General features: G+C 39.0%; 1 protein-coding gene across 10 annotated transcripts in view; it reads left to right on the forward strand.

Annotated features, from left to right (window-relative positions):
• Positions 1-12,443, forward strand: part of fryl (furry homolog, like) — a 281,561-nt gene that overhangs the window by 162,385 nt on the left and 106,733 nt on the right. For all 10 annotated transcript variants that reach the window (XM_034180526.1, XM_034180521.1, XM_034180529.1 and 7 more), the window contains 7 exons: positions 7,692-7,795; positions 7,939-8,047; positions 8,136-8,222; positions 8,325-8,496; positions 9,242-9,374; positions 11,652-11,759; positions 11,868-12,087. In XM_034180526.1, coding sequence (XP_034036417.1) covers positions 7,692-7,795; positions 7,939-8,047; positions 8,136-8,222; positions 8,325-8,496; positions 9,242-9,374; positions 11,652-11,759; positions 11,868-12,087 — 933 coding nt within the window. The remainder of the gene's footprint in view (positions 1-7,691; positions 7,796-7,938; positions 8,048-8,135; positions 8,223-8,324; positions 8,497-9,241; positions 9,375-11,651; positions 11,760-11,867; positions 12,088-12,443) is intronic.

Genomic DNA, 12,443 nt, shown 5'->3' on the forward strand with positions numbered 1-12,443 from the left:
CTGGAACTTTTGTTTGGTGCCGTTCCAATGAGATTTATAAAGATGACTGCCTGAAGAGAACATGTAAATGTCCACAGTCATTGATGATATGGGGCTGCATGTCAGGTAAAGGCACTGGGGAGATGGCTGTCATTACATCATCAATAAATGCACAAGTTTGCGTTGATATTTTGGACACTTTTCTTATTCCATCAATTGAAAGGATGTTTGGGGATGATGAAATCATTTTTCAAGATGATAATGCATCTTGCCATAGAGCAAAAACTGTGAAAACATTCCTTGCAAAAAGACACAGGGTCAATGTCATGGCCTGCAAATACTCCAGATCTTAATCCAATTGAAAATCTTTGGTGGAAGTTGAAGAAAATGGTCCATGACAAGGCTCCAACCTGCAAAGTTGATCTGGCAACAGCAATCAGAGAAAGTTGGAGCCAGATTGATGAAGAGTACTGTTTGTCACTCATTAAGTCCATGCCTCAGAGACTGCTAGCTGTTATAAAAGCCAGAGGTGGTGCAACAAAATACTAGAGATGTGTTGGAGCGTTTTTTGTTTTTCATGATTCCATAATTTTTTCCTCAGAATTGAGTGAGTCCATATTTTTTTTCTCTGCTTGGTCTAAAAAAGTAACAGTTACTGACTGCCACAATTTTTTTTCCTGATTTCTTATAGTGTTTCTTAAAGCCAGAAAGTTACCATTTGAAATTACTTTAGTTTTGTGTCATGTCTGTGATCTGCCTTTTTTCTACAAAATTAAACAACTGAATGAACATCCTCCGAGGCCGGTGATTCCATAATTTTTGCCAGGGGTTGTATAAGGTATGTTATTGATATTTTACCCTGATTTTTAAAATATTGTACAATCTTTAGCTGTGGTTTTTGACATGGTTTAACAGTCTTTTCAGTCTTCATGAATTTCATGTAGTTTAATTGTTCTGAGTTAATGCATCATTTGGTTTACAATTAAAAGGAAAATCATTCCAGGTCCTACTTCCACGTCGTATTCTGTTATTTCAACATGATTATTGATGGTTCAAATGAAAGGTTGAATCTAGGATCATTTAAATATGCACTAATTTTGAGATTTGTTCTTCCAGGAGATGTTGAAAATGTATCAGTAGATGAAAATTTATTTTGGTTTCTGGGGCTCCACAAAGCCCTAGACCCCGGATCCTGGGGAGCTGCGCCCCCAGACCCCCCGTGATTTTTCTTCGGATTTTACAATTTTAATTTCACAGCCTGTAGTACTGCACTCTTCTGGATAGAGACCTCTGTTGTGCTTGGAGTCTGCTGGAGTGACTCTTCCAATTTGGGGGTTAAGGCTCCTGGTCTGGTGCTCCTGTTACCACTGGGAACACTTTGGACTTTACCTTCCACATCTGTTCCAGTTACTCCTTCAGGCCTTGGTACTTCTCAGTTTTCTCGTGCTCCTATTTTCTGATGTTGCTGTCACCTGGGATTGCCACATCAATCACAACTGCAGTCTTCTTTCCCTTGTCAACCACCACTGATGTCTGGTGGTTGGCCAGCAGCTGCTTGTCTCTCTGGAATTTGAAGTCCCACAGCACCTCTCCTTCTGTTTGCCATTGTGAGCCCCAGTTTCTGTGCAAAGCTTTCTGCCTGACAGCTTGAAGGGACTTGGCGAGATGAAACGATTTTTACACTTTATCTAGTCTTAAAATGAAAAAAATTAAGATCGTGACAAATTTCTATTTGTAGGTACCGGGATTTGTAGGTACCGGGATACCGGGGTTGAAAGCAAATGTTGCATATTGGCTCATGCCTCCAGACTTTCAGCTTTAATTTTTTAGAATTACAGCATTTTTTTGTATGCTGTTAACCATTTTTTAAAGGAACAAGAGTAATTGGCTGTTAGCTATGCCATTGTTTTGGTCAAGTGTCTGTTACTCACTCCTATTTTTTTCCATATTTATAATTAAACATAAAAGGTGTGGAGTACAAGTTTTGATTTGTTTTTGCAATCTCTTGTATAAGTCCAGAGAGCTGTCACCACCAGTGAAACAAACCATCATTAGATTAGAATTCATACATACACGTAAAAGAAGGTAGAGATGCAGTGACCAGATCAACTATTTTCTGAATTCATAAAAAAAAAAAAAAAAAAAAAATACCCAAGTTCACACTAAAAGTTCTGCAAGACTGCAGATAAGTGTGGTGGGTGACAAGAATTTTTTTCCTTGACAGTGAAAAATTGCTCAGTATTCCAGGAGCCACTCATCAATTTTGACCTGTTTGGTACCACTGAAGGTGACCAAACGACACTTAGAATCCAGCCTCATTATACCATGGCCTACACAAAAATATATGATAACCATCACAGGGTGGTAGCTGTAGTCAGCTAGGGGTCAGTGAAGAATTACACAGAGGTCAAAATGTAAAAATGCTCCAATAATTTTGAAAACTAAATCATATTATGAGCGAAGCGTCGCGCAGCGGCACGAAGCTCACTTATAGTACAGGGCTTTGTAAGCAGGAAGTGCCAAAATTGAAGTCCAAAGTCAAACAGGAAATGTTCAAAGGTCAAACACTTCCTGGGTTCTCAGTCACAGTGAAACAGGATATGTTGAACACTTCCTGGAATAGGTGGAGCTAGAGCGGAGGCCGGGGTTTCACTGGACTCCCCTGAAATCTGATTGGACACAGATGATTGACATGTCATGGAACCGCACGTCTGGTTGAAAGACCTGCATTTTGAAATCAGTGAGTCACATTGACTGCTAGGTTCTTCCTGTCCAGTAGTTAGTGCTGTGTGCCACAAAAAGGTCTAATCTACCATAGTAGAAGAAGAAAAATGTTTGCTTCAGATTTGAACTGAACACGTCATTTGAACTATGGACTTCTAATGACACCAAACTTCTATTGGTGAGTAAACGACCGTATTTTATGCCAGAAATGAGGTCCAGGTTGTTAAAAGCAGCATTTCTCCTTTAATTCGGGTTGGCTTATATACACATGCTTAAATTAACAGACATCAGCTGGTTCATGTTGGCTTATTAGTGCAGCAGATAATCCTTCAAATGGTGATACAAGCATCAAATTCAGCACAAATACAGCTGGAGCAAAATTAATGGAGCAACTTTTTTTGACCCCTGTACAAACTGAAACTGTCCTTTGTCACCATTCTTATCATTTATCATTCTTATCACTTATCATGTTTCCATCCCCTGACTTGTCTAAAGAAAACTGGCAATGAAACATTATTATTTACAGGTTTTATCCAGTTTTAGAGATTTGCTTTCAGTTTGAGTTTGAGGAAGATCATTTTAGAAATTTTTATTCTTTATTTTTTGTTTTTCTTATATTTAAAATGGCATAACAAATTAAAATGTGTGAAATTCCAAGTGTTCCAATACTTTTGGAGGGAACAGTATCCTGACCTTATGATGAGTGCAAAATGAGTGTTGTATTATTACTGTTTTGTTTTAAGAATTTTTCATTTTCACTGTTGCTGCACTTTGTGTCAAATCATAGTCATATCACATTGAGAGATTTATTGTCATTGTCATTACAAATGCAACAACAATGAAATTACATTTCCACTCCAGTTACCTCAGAATACAGCAATTAATCCACAATTATTACTTGTTTACCGTAATAATGGTACACATCAAAATTAAAGACAACACATATACATTTGACATTGTTTTTGTGCAATAAACTTGAAGCAGTCCGTCATCCGAATTGAGGCAAAGTGGGTGAAGGTCGCAGCAAACGTGAGTTGCGCCGCCATATGACAATTCAGTAAGGTATATCTTCTATGATGCATTCCCAATCTAAGGTGGGACTCTTCTAGTGTTTGCTAAGGTACACCTAAATATCTTTAAAAAAAAAGAGAGAGAGAGTTAAGCCACTTAGGTGCCTGGTCTTGAGATGAAAAGCTTTTTTTTTTTATCCCATGGGAACTCTCCGTACCCACCTAAGTGGCTCAAGAATATGGACAGCATGTATATAAGTGACATTTACATGACAATTTATATGACAATATTGAGATACGAAAATTTGGCCATATTGTACAACGCTACTGTCAACTAACTAAAAACTTTGAATATTAATTTAGATCTACATTTTAAAAAATGCTTAAAGTGGCAGGGGGTAAAGAGGACTATAATTGGGGGGTCAGCTGAAAAGCAAAAAAAGGAAAAATGCTTAAAAAGGTGGGGAGTATGGGGGCAGAGCCCCTCCAGAAACTGAAAGCCAAAATAAGGAAAATTCTTAAAACAGAGGGGTGTCTGGGGAAGCTGAAAGGTTTTTGCTATGCTAATGCTCTGGTGAAGCATTTGCTCAAAATAAAGTCTGAAGGACCTAAATGACACGGTGAGATGCTGACGAGCTTCGCTCATTCATGTCCACGACATATGCATATTATTTCTCTGATCATAACTATTCCAAAAAGGTATACGAGGTCTGTCCATAAAGTATAGGTCCTTTTATTTTTTTCAAAAACTATATGGATTTCATTCAGATGTTTTTACGTCAGACATGCTTGAACCCTCGTGCGCATGCGTGAGTTTTTCCACGCCTGTCGGTGACGTCATTCACCTGTGAGCAGTCCTTGTGGGAGGAGTCGTCCAGCCCCTCGTCGGAATTCCTTTGTCTAAGAAATTGCTGAGAGACTGGCGCTTTGTTTGATCAAAATTTTTTCTAAACCTGTGAGACACATCGAAGTGGACACGGTTCGAAAAATTAAGCTGGTTTTCGGTAAAAATTTTAACAGCTGATGAGAGATTTTGAGGTGATACTGTCGCTTTAAGGACTTCCCACGGTGCGAGACGTCGCGCAACGCTCTCAGGCGCTGTCGTCAGCCTGTTTCAAGCTGAAAACCTCCACATTTCAGGCTCTATTGATCCAGGACGTCGTGAGAGAACAGAGAAGTTTCAGAAGAAGTCGGTTTCAGCATTTTATCCGGATATTCCACTGTTAAAGGAGATTTTTTTAATGAAAGACGTGCGGACGGGTCCGCGCGTCGGGCCGCAGCCGGCGCGGTGCGGCGGCACAGGAAAAACACCTCCGTGTTGATAACCATTTGTAAAATCCAGGCGGCTTTTGATGACTTTCAGTGGAGTGAGTATATGAGAAATTGTTTAACAGCTGGACATGTTCCAACTTGTCCTTAAGGCTTCAAACAGAGGTGTTTTTCCTGTGGCGGAGCGTCGCAGCGGCTGCGAGCCGACGCTGTAATCTGCCCGCACGTCTTTCATTAAAAAAATCTCCTTTAACAGTGGAATATCCGGATAAAATGCTGAAACCGACTTCTTCTGAAACTTCTCTGTTCTCTCACAACGTCCTGGATCAATAGAGCCTGAAATGTGGAGGTTTAACTCACGCATGCGCACGAGGGTTCAAGCATGTCTGACGTAAAAACATATGAATGAAATCCATATAGTTTTTGAAAAAAATAAAAAGGACCTATACTTTATGGACAGACCTCATAGTTTGGACTACCGATGATGATGCAATGTTCTGGAGGTATGGGGTAAAAACAACAAAAATGGTGACAAAGGTCAGTTTCAGTTTGTACAGGGGCCAAAAGTTAAAGTTGCTCCAATTTCAGTTTAAAAAAAAATGATGCAGATTATTGGTTGAAATAAAAGGATTAATAAATGGAGTACTTTTGACTGTGTTGAATGTTTGTTCTCCAAAGTAAAGGTCAAACAAGGCCGACGGCCTTTGATTTCAATGACAGATGATATATGCTGCAACGTGATAACTAAGCATGACAGATGGTGCAAACTATTCCTTATTAGAACCCTATCAACCCAAACAATAATTTGCATCATGTGATATTTATAGTCTCCTTTCAAGTCATTTATGAACTACAAAGGGTTTGCAACCAAGTAACAAACATATTTACTTAATGGCTCAGTCACGCGGCACTCATCAGGGCAACGAAGCCCTGATGAAACAAAAAATCTGGACTTTCATTGACTTTCATTGGCATCATTTAACCTTTGTGCAGCTTCATCAGGATTTTTAAACTTGAAAAATTTGAACAAAGGGCTACAAAAACCTCAATTCGTCTGTTTCGTTTTGCTGTCATTGTTGATGTTTTTAAATCGTTTTAGTTTTTGTAACGTTATTGTATAGTTTGACTTTGTTCGACCAGCTGGATGTTTTCACACAGTGCAGAAGCTGTTTGTGAGCACTGCTGCTGTCGCTGCGTTCATGTACCATCGGAAATTATAGGGCAAACTTAGCCTGTTTGCTTGGATTTTTTTTATCTGGATGGGGGGTCAGCTTCAATGGGCTCAGGCACCTTATATAGACCAAAATTAATCTTTTTTGTTGATACAATGAATTATTTTGCTACAAGCAACTGCTGAATTTGAAACAACAAAAAAGTTGTGTAATTTCCGACGGTACTTGAACGCAGCACCAGCGAGAGCAGGAGCTCCTGCGTGTGCTTATTTTTTATTAAATATAATATGAGTGTAGGAATGACAATCCAGCCCTTATGTACATGTGGCAACAGGTAGATAATTCAAATGATTATATAAAGAGCTGTTCCGGAAGGCAGAATTCACATTGTGGATCAGCTGCAGCTGTTGTAAATAATGGGGAGTTAATGCACGTTAACACGGAATGATCAATTTGCTGCTTTTATATATTCAGTCATCATCATTTATACTTATATTTATTCCCTGTTTTGACAGTTTTCTGTTATAAATCAATATATATATAGCTTAGTAACGTAATACAGTTATACAGCACAACAGAGGGTTTTTTTTTTTTGGAGCAAAATGTAGCGCGCAGCGTGTCTTCAGACAGTGTGGATTCTGATGATGATGGAGATGATCCCATGATTCAGAGATGCAGACTCACACTGCTCCAGCAGTGGCTCCAGGCGCGTTTTGTGTAAAGCGTCAAGATCGTTAGCTTCAATTTCATTTAGTTCCTCTTTCGTCCCCTTTTCCGCTCTTGCTTCACAGGCTGTTCGGTGATAAAGCTCTTTCGTCCTCCTTTTCTCAACGAATTGTGACTTCTTTTAACTTTTTCCCTTTGTTCAGGAATCGTCGCGTGCTGTGTGACTGGGCCATTATGACCATATTTGTCAATTACATTTTGTCACTTAAAATGGGTTACAACCAAAAGCTTGGACATTTCCTAAAATAAGCCTGCACTTTGAGGTCATATTTATTATTTGCTTTTATCTGCAATATGTTGTTAACCTCTCTCTCTCTCTCTCTCTCTCTCTCTCTCTCTCTCTCTCTCTCTCTCTCTCTCTCTGCCTATATATATATATATATATATATATATATATACACACACACACACAGTGTGTTAATATATGCACATGCAGGAAATGTATGAAATATCTTTACTTAAATGTTTCTTTAAGAAACTTAAACATTTTTGTTTGTCATCACCCCTGTCACATTTCTCTGTAATGTGGAGTTGCATCAGGAAGGGCATCTGGCGTAAAACTTGTGCCAAATAAAGATGTACAGCCACCTTGGATCTGCTGTGACGACCCTGAGTGAACACAAAGGAGCAGCGGAAGGGACTTACTATTAATTACTACATTTATGTTTGCTCAGGAGCTGAGCCCATGTTTCATAGGTTTGAGGGATTTGAATTTCTGCAGATGACCTGATCTTAATAATCTTATAACTTCTTAATGAAAATGCAATAGTGAATGTGACTTTTGATGTATGCAACTGTTTTTAATCCACAGAACAAAGACCCAAAAATGTCCCGTGTAGCACTGGAGTCACTCTACAGACTTCTATGGGTCTACATTATCAGGATCAAATGTGAGAGTAATGCTGTCACACAAAGGTCAGTCTCTGGGCCCCCTGCAAGTTGAACTTCAAACTGTATACACAAATCTTTAACTATTTCTAGCAACTAGAAACCTTTAAATAATGGTCTATTTACCACTGAATATGTGCCTTACAATTCATTTTGTGTCTGTATTTTAGCCGACTACTCAGCATCATTTCAGCACTTTTCCCAAAAGGCTCCCGAAGTGTGGTCCCCAGGGACACACCCCTCAACATCTTTGTCAAGATCATTCAGTTCATAGCTCAGGTAGGTTTCAAGCAAGACTTAACAAAGGTATTAAAACTGGGGATAAACTGTTATTAAACAATTGATGGGTTTTCTGTTATTGGCACAGGAAAGAGTGGAGTTTGCTATGAAGGAGATTATCTATGACCTCCTCTGTGTGGGCAAGTCTCACAAAACATTTACCATCAACCCAGAGGTAAAGCACAATTTCAGAATTTCTCAGATACTACTGGATTTGTGTTGAACTTTCTCTTCTCTTGACATATACCTCATCTTCTTGCTACTATTGCCATGGCAGAGGATGAATATTGGTCTGCGAGCATTTCTGGTGATTGCTGACAGCCTACAGCAGAAAGATGGCGAGCCTCCTATGCCTACGACAGGGATCATCATGCCCTCTGGAAACACCCTACGTGTCAAAAAGATCTTCCTCAACAGCACCCTCACTGATGAAGAGGCCAAGGTCATAGGTACACTTTTTGAGACTTATTCATATGTTACCTCTACCATTATATATTGTTTTTCTTGGTTAATTTTTGTTAGATTGTTAGCAGGTTTACTCAAAACAAGAGCTAAAGTGATTAATTGATTATTAATCAACTATTACGTTAGTCATTTTGTTCAATATAAAATCCAAATTCTCTGTTTTCTGCTTTTTAAATTTGAATATGTTCTGGTTTTATGAGTTTCCATAGTCACTAAGTCTCTATGTTGTCGACAAAACAAGTTATTTGAAGGCATCATCTTGGCCTCTGGATAAGATTGATCACCATTTTTTAAAACATTTAATGGACTTAACAGCTAATTTATTAATCAGTCTTTTTCTCAGTTTATCAATTATTAAAATAGTTAGCTGTTTCTTTTTTTATTATTTATTTGAGCTATTTGAATTTGTAAAGTATTTAATATTTGTGGTGAGGGTTTGAGGCTTCAGAGGTCCCTGTCTCACAGCACCATTCTGTTAAAATTTTCTGTTAAATCCATCACTTTTAGCGAATGTATGGAACAGTGCCATGAACACTGCCATCTACTGCCAGTAGACTGCAGTGTGAAGAGCATTTGCCAAGTTTGGTTTGCGTTAAGTCTAATCTCAAGTATTAATATTAAATGCCGAAGTAATTGTTTTTCTTTTAACTCAATAGGTAAAATAATTGGTATTGTAATTTACAAGTCTGTTGTTTATCACTTTGTAATGACTTTGGTGTGTGTTTCCAGGCATGTCTATGTATTACCCACAAGTCAGAAAAGCCTTAGATAACATCCTCCGACATCTGGACAAGGAAGTGGGCCGCTCCATGAGTATGACCAATGTACAGATGTCCAACAAGGAGCCTGAAGACATGATCACGTATGCAGCCATACCATGAATTATGTTAAATATCCACTCCCCATTCTCTGTGGCATCCCATTTCACTAACTGATGTAATGTCCACAACAAATGTTTCAGAAGCAACATCAGTGTCTTTTGTAGGTCAGAGGGGAACTCAAATAATGAAGTGCATAGTGCAGAAATATGTGAGGTGCTCAAATGCCAAAGTAAAAGATGTGCTCATCATTTATGTAATCCTACCATAGTCCTGCAAAGCCTGGTCATTTTATATATATATATATATATATATATATATATATATATATATATATGAATCCCTATATGTATAAAACAGACAGAATACGCTATATGTATGCAACTGATTAGTTACAGTCAGATGGTGCCAAACGATCTACGAGGAATCCCCAGCACCAATTAGTCTTACATATTACCTTGATTAAAAGCCTAATATTGAATAGGGACCTGCCTCATTTAATGACCGGGTCAAAACTTCATCTGAAAAAAAACCAAAAAACACCTGCCTTAAATAAGCGCCATGTATTACGTGCATTAAAAAGATTACCTTTGGTCGAGTCACTCTTTTTTGTAAGTCCGCTACAGAGTGGTATCTTAAAATCCTAAAGCCTGAGTTATGCTTCCACAACTCCATAACTTTGTGACCATGCAATGACGTCGACGTGCACATGACCCTTTTAAAGTTCTCCATCGCATTGGTGGGTGTCTTAATGCAATTTACCACAGGAACGGCGGCTTTTTCTGGATCAGTTTGTCTCTGTGAGCTCCACTTTTTTATAAAATCATCAACCTCCAAACCAACTTAACGGTACATGCAATTTCCCTCCATGAATTGCAGATCATTTGAGTGTCTTTGTAGTTTTTGGACTCCATGTTGTCAAGTTGGTCATATTTGCAGTCTTTTCTGCCAAATGTTCCTTTATTTGATCCATGATTGAAATGTAATCGATGTGCACACTGCAAAAACTTTTAAAATATGACAGATGAGGAAGGAGTGAAAATGGGAAAGTGACCAATCACAGCTCTTGTGGTCTCCGTTGTTTAGCAGGTGCACCTCATGCTTCAGGGAGGGTTTGCAGCCACGCAAAGGGCTCTTTGCCACTCCCATGGATATGCATGAAACTTAGCACCATATTACAGTGCAGGCAAGAAGCAGCATTTTGTTAATAATCACTGGTCTTAAATAAAGATCTGCCTCATTTACACCTGGGCTTTTAATCAAGGAAATACGGTACCCACTTTCCTCGAATCAGTGAGTGTCAGTGCTGAACTTCATTTTGTACCTCTGCTGCGACTGGGCACATCCAGACTACTCTGTCCGGCACATGCGAGGGGTCTTTAATGAAAAAGCATTGTGATCTGACAGGACGTTTTGTCAGATCTGAATGAAAATATGTTATACAAAATCTGGTATGTATGGTGTTTATTACATGGAAAACCATACTAAAGCATTGGTACGTTTGCTTTTGTCTGGTGAGTGTGAATATCTGGTTTATACGATGACGGTTTAGGCGAGTTTTTTAGTGTGTGTGTGTGTGTGTGTGTGTGTGTGAGTTCTCCTAGCCACATGAATGGAAAGGATAGAATCTCTTCCCACACTGTACTCTGCTTCATTTATGTAGTCTGTCCTAGAGGCACTTTAAAAAAAAAAAACGCTGTTAGCACTTGATTGACTGAGCACACCCAAATAAGCTAATTAGCTTTTGGCAGAGGAGGTAGAGATAAATAATGTGCATGTTAGTAGATCCTTAAGGACCATGGTTAGGAACCACTGATCTGAAGCATGCCATCTTATCTGTTGAGCATTGTGGACATGGTGTTGAGGTGTGGGGATCTGTGGCTTCCGATTTAACTGGTTCTCTTTAATTTATTGATGATGTGACTTGACTAAAGCAGATGAATCAATTCTGAAGAATGTATGGCTTTATTTTTATTTTCACCTTTTATAGAAAAAATGGAACTGAAAACGATCCCATCTGGTGATTTCTGGGGGTTCAAACAGTTGTTGCCTTCAAAGGATTTGTAATAAGTTAATAAAATAAAAAAAATTAAAAAGTGGTGTCATTCCCACAGTCTTCACCCAATATAGTAGCAGATTTCCTCAGACTTGAAAGTTTGCATGTTTAGCTCATTTTTAAAAAATCTGTAATAGGCTGTAAGAGGCTTTTTATGTTTCAGTGTTTGTAGACCTTGCTCTGAGGATTTAAAGTAAGTTTTGTGTTACTGTGTGGACTGTTTTTTTCTGACCTGCAGCAGGATCACATACACTTTGTGTTACAGGGGCGAGAGGAAGCCAAAGATTGATCTGTTCCGTACATGTGTCGCAGCCATCCCAAGATTGATACCAGATGGCATGAGCAGACAAGACTTAATAGAGCTGCTAGCCAAGTAATCCACCCTTTAAAGCTAATATGGACACACCACTGTACACTGTCTCTCTGGTAGCCCTCTGCATGTCTTTAATATTTCTCTCTGTTATAACCCCCCCCCCCCAAGACTGACAATTCACATGGATGAAGAACTGCGTGGGCTGGCCTTTACTACCCTTCAGGCCCTGATGGTAGATTTCCCAGAATGGCGTGAGGATGTAATCTCGGGCTTTGCCTACTTTATTGTGAGAGAGGTAACGGATATTCATCCAACGCTGTTGGACAATGCTGTCAAGATGCTACTGCAGCTCATCAGCCAGTGGAGGCAGGCAGTGCAGAGCAGCAAGGTTGGTCAAGGAAGGTTGTCCTCAATTCTTTACTTTGATTTATTTTCTGTTTGTGTGTAATGTACGAGGTCTATTAGAAAAGTATCCAACCTAATTTTTTTTTTTTCAAAAACCATATGGATTTGAATCACGTGTGATTACATCAGACATGCTTGAACCCTCGTGGGCATGCGAGAGTTTTTTCACGCCTGTCGGTTACGTCATTCGCCTGTGGGCAGTCTTTGAGTGAGGAGTCGCCCACCCTCTCGTCGATTTTTTTCATTGTTTAGGAATGGCTCAGAGACTGCTGCTTTGTTTGATTAAAATTTTTTTCAAAACTGTAAGGCACAACTGAGTGGACACCATTCGATAAATTC

The sequence above is a fragment of the Thalassophryne amazonica genome, chromosome 10 (genome assembly GCF_902500255.1).
Source record: "Thalassophryne amazonica chromosome 10, fThaAma1.1, whole genome shotgun sequence".
Lineage (NCBI taxonomy): Eukaryota > Metazoa > Chordata > Actinopteri > Batrachoidiformes > Batrachoididae > Thalassophryne > Thalassophryne amazonica.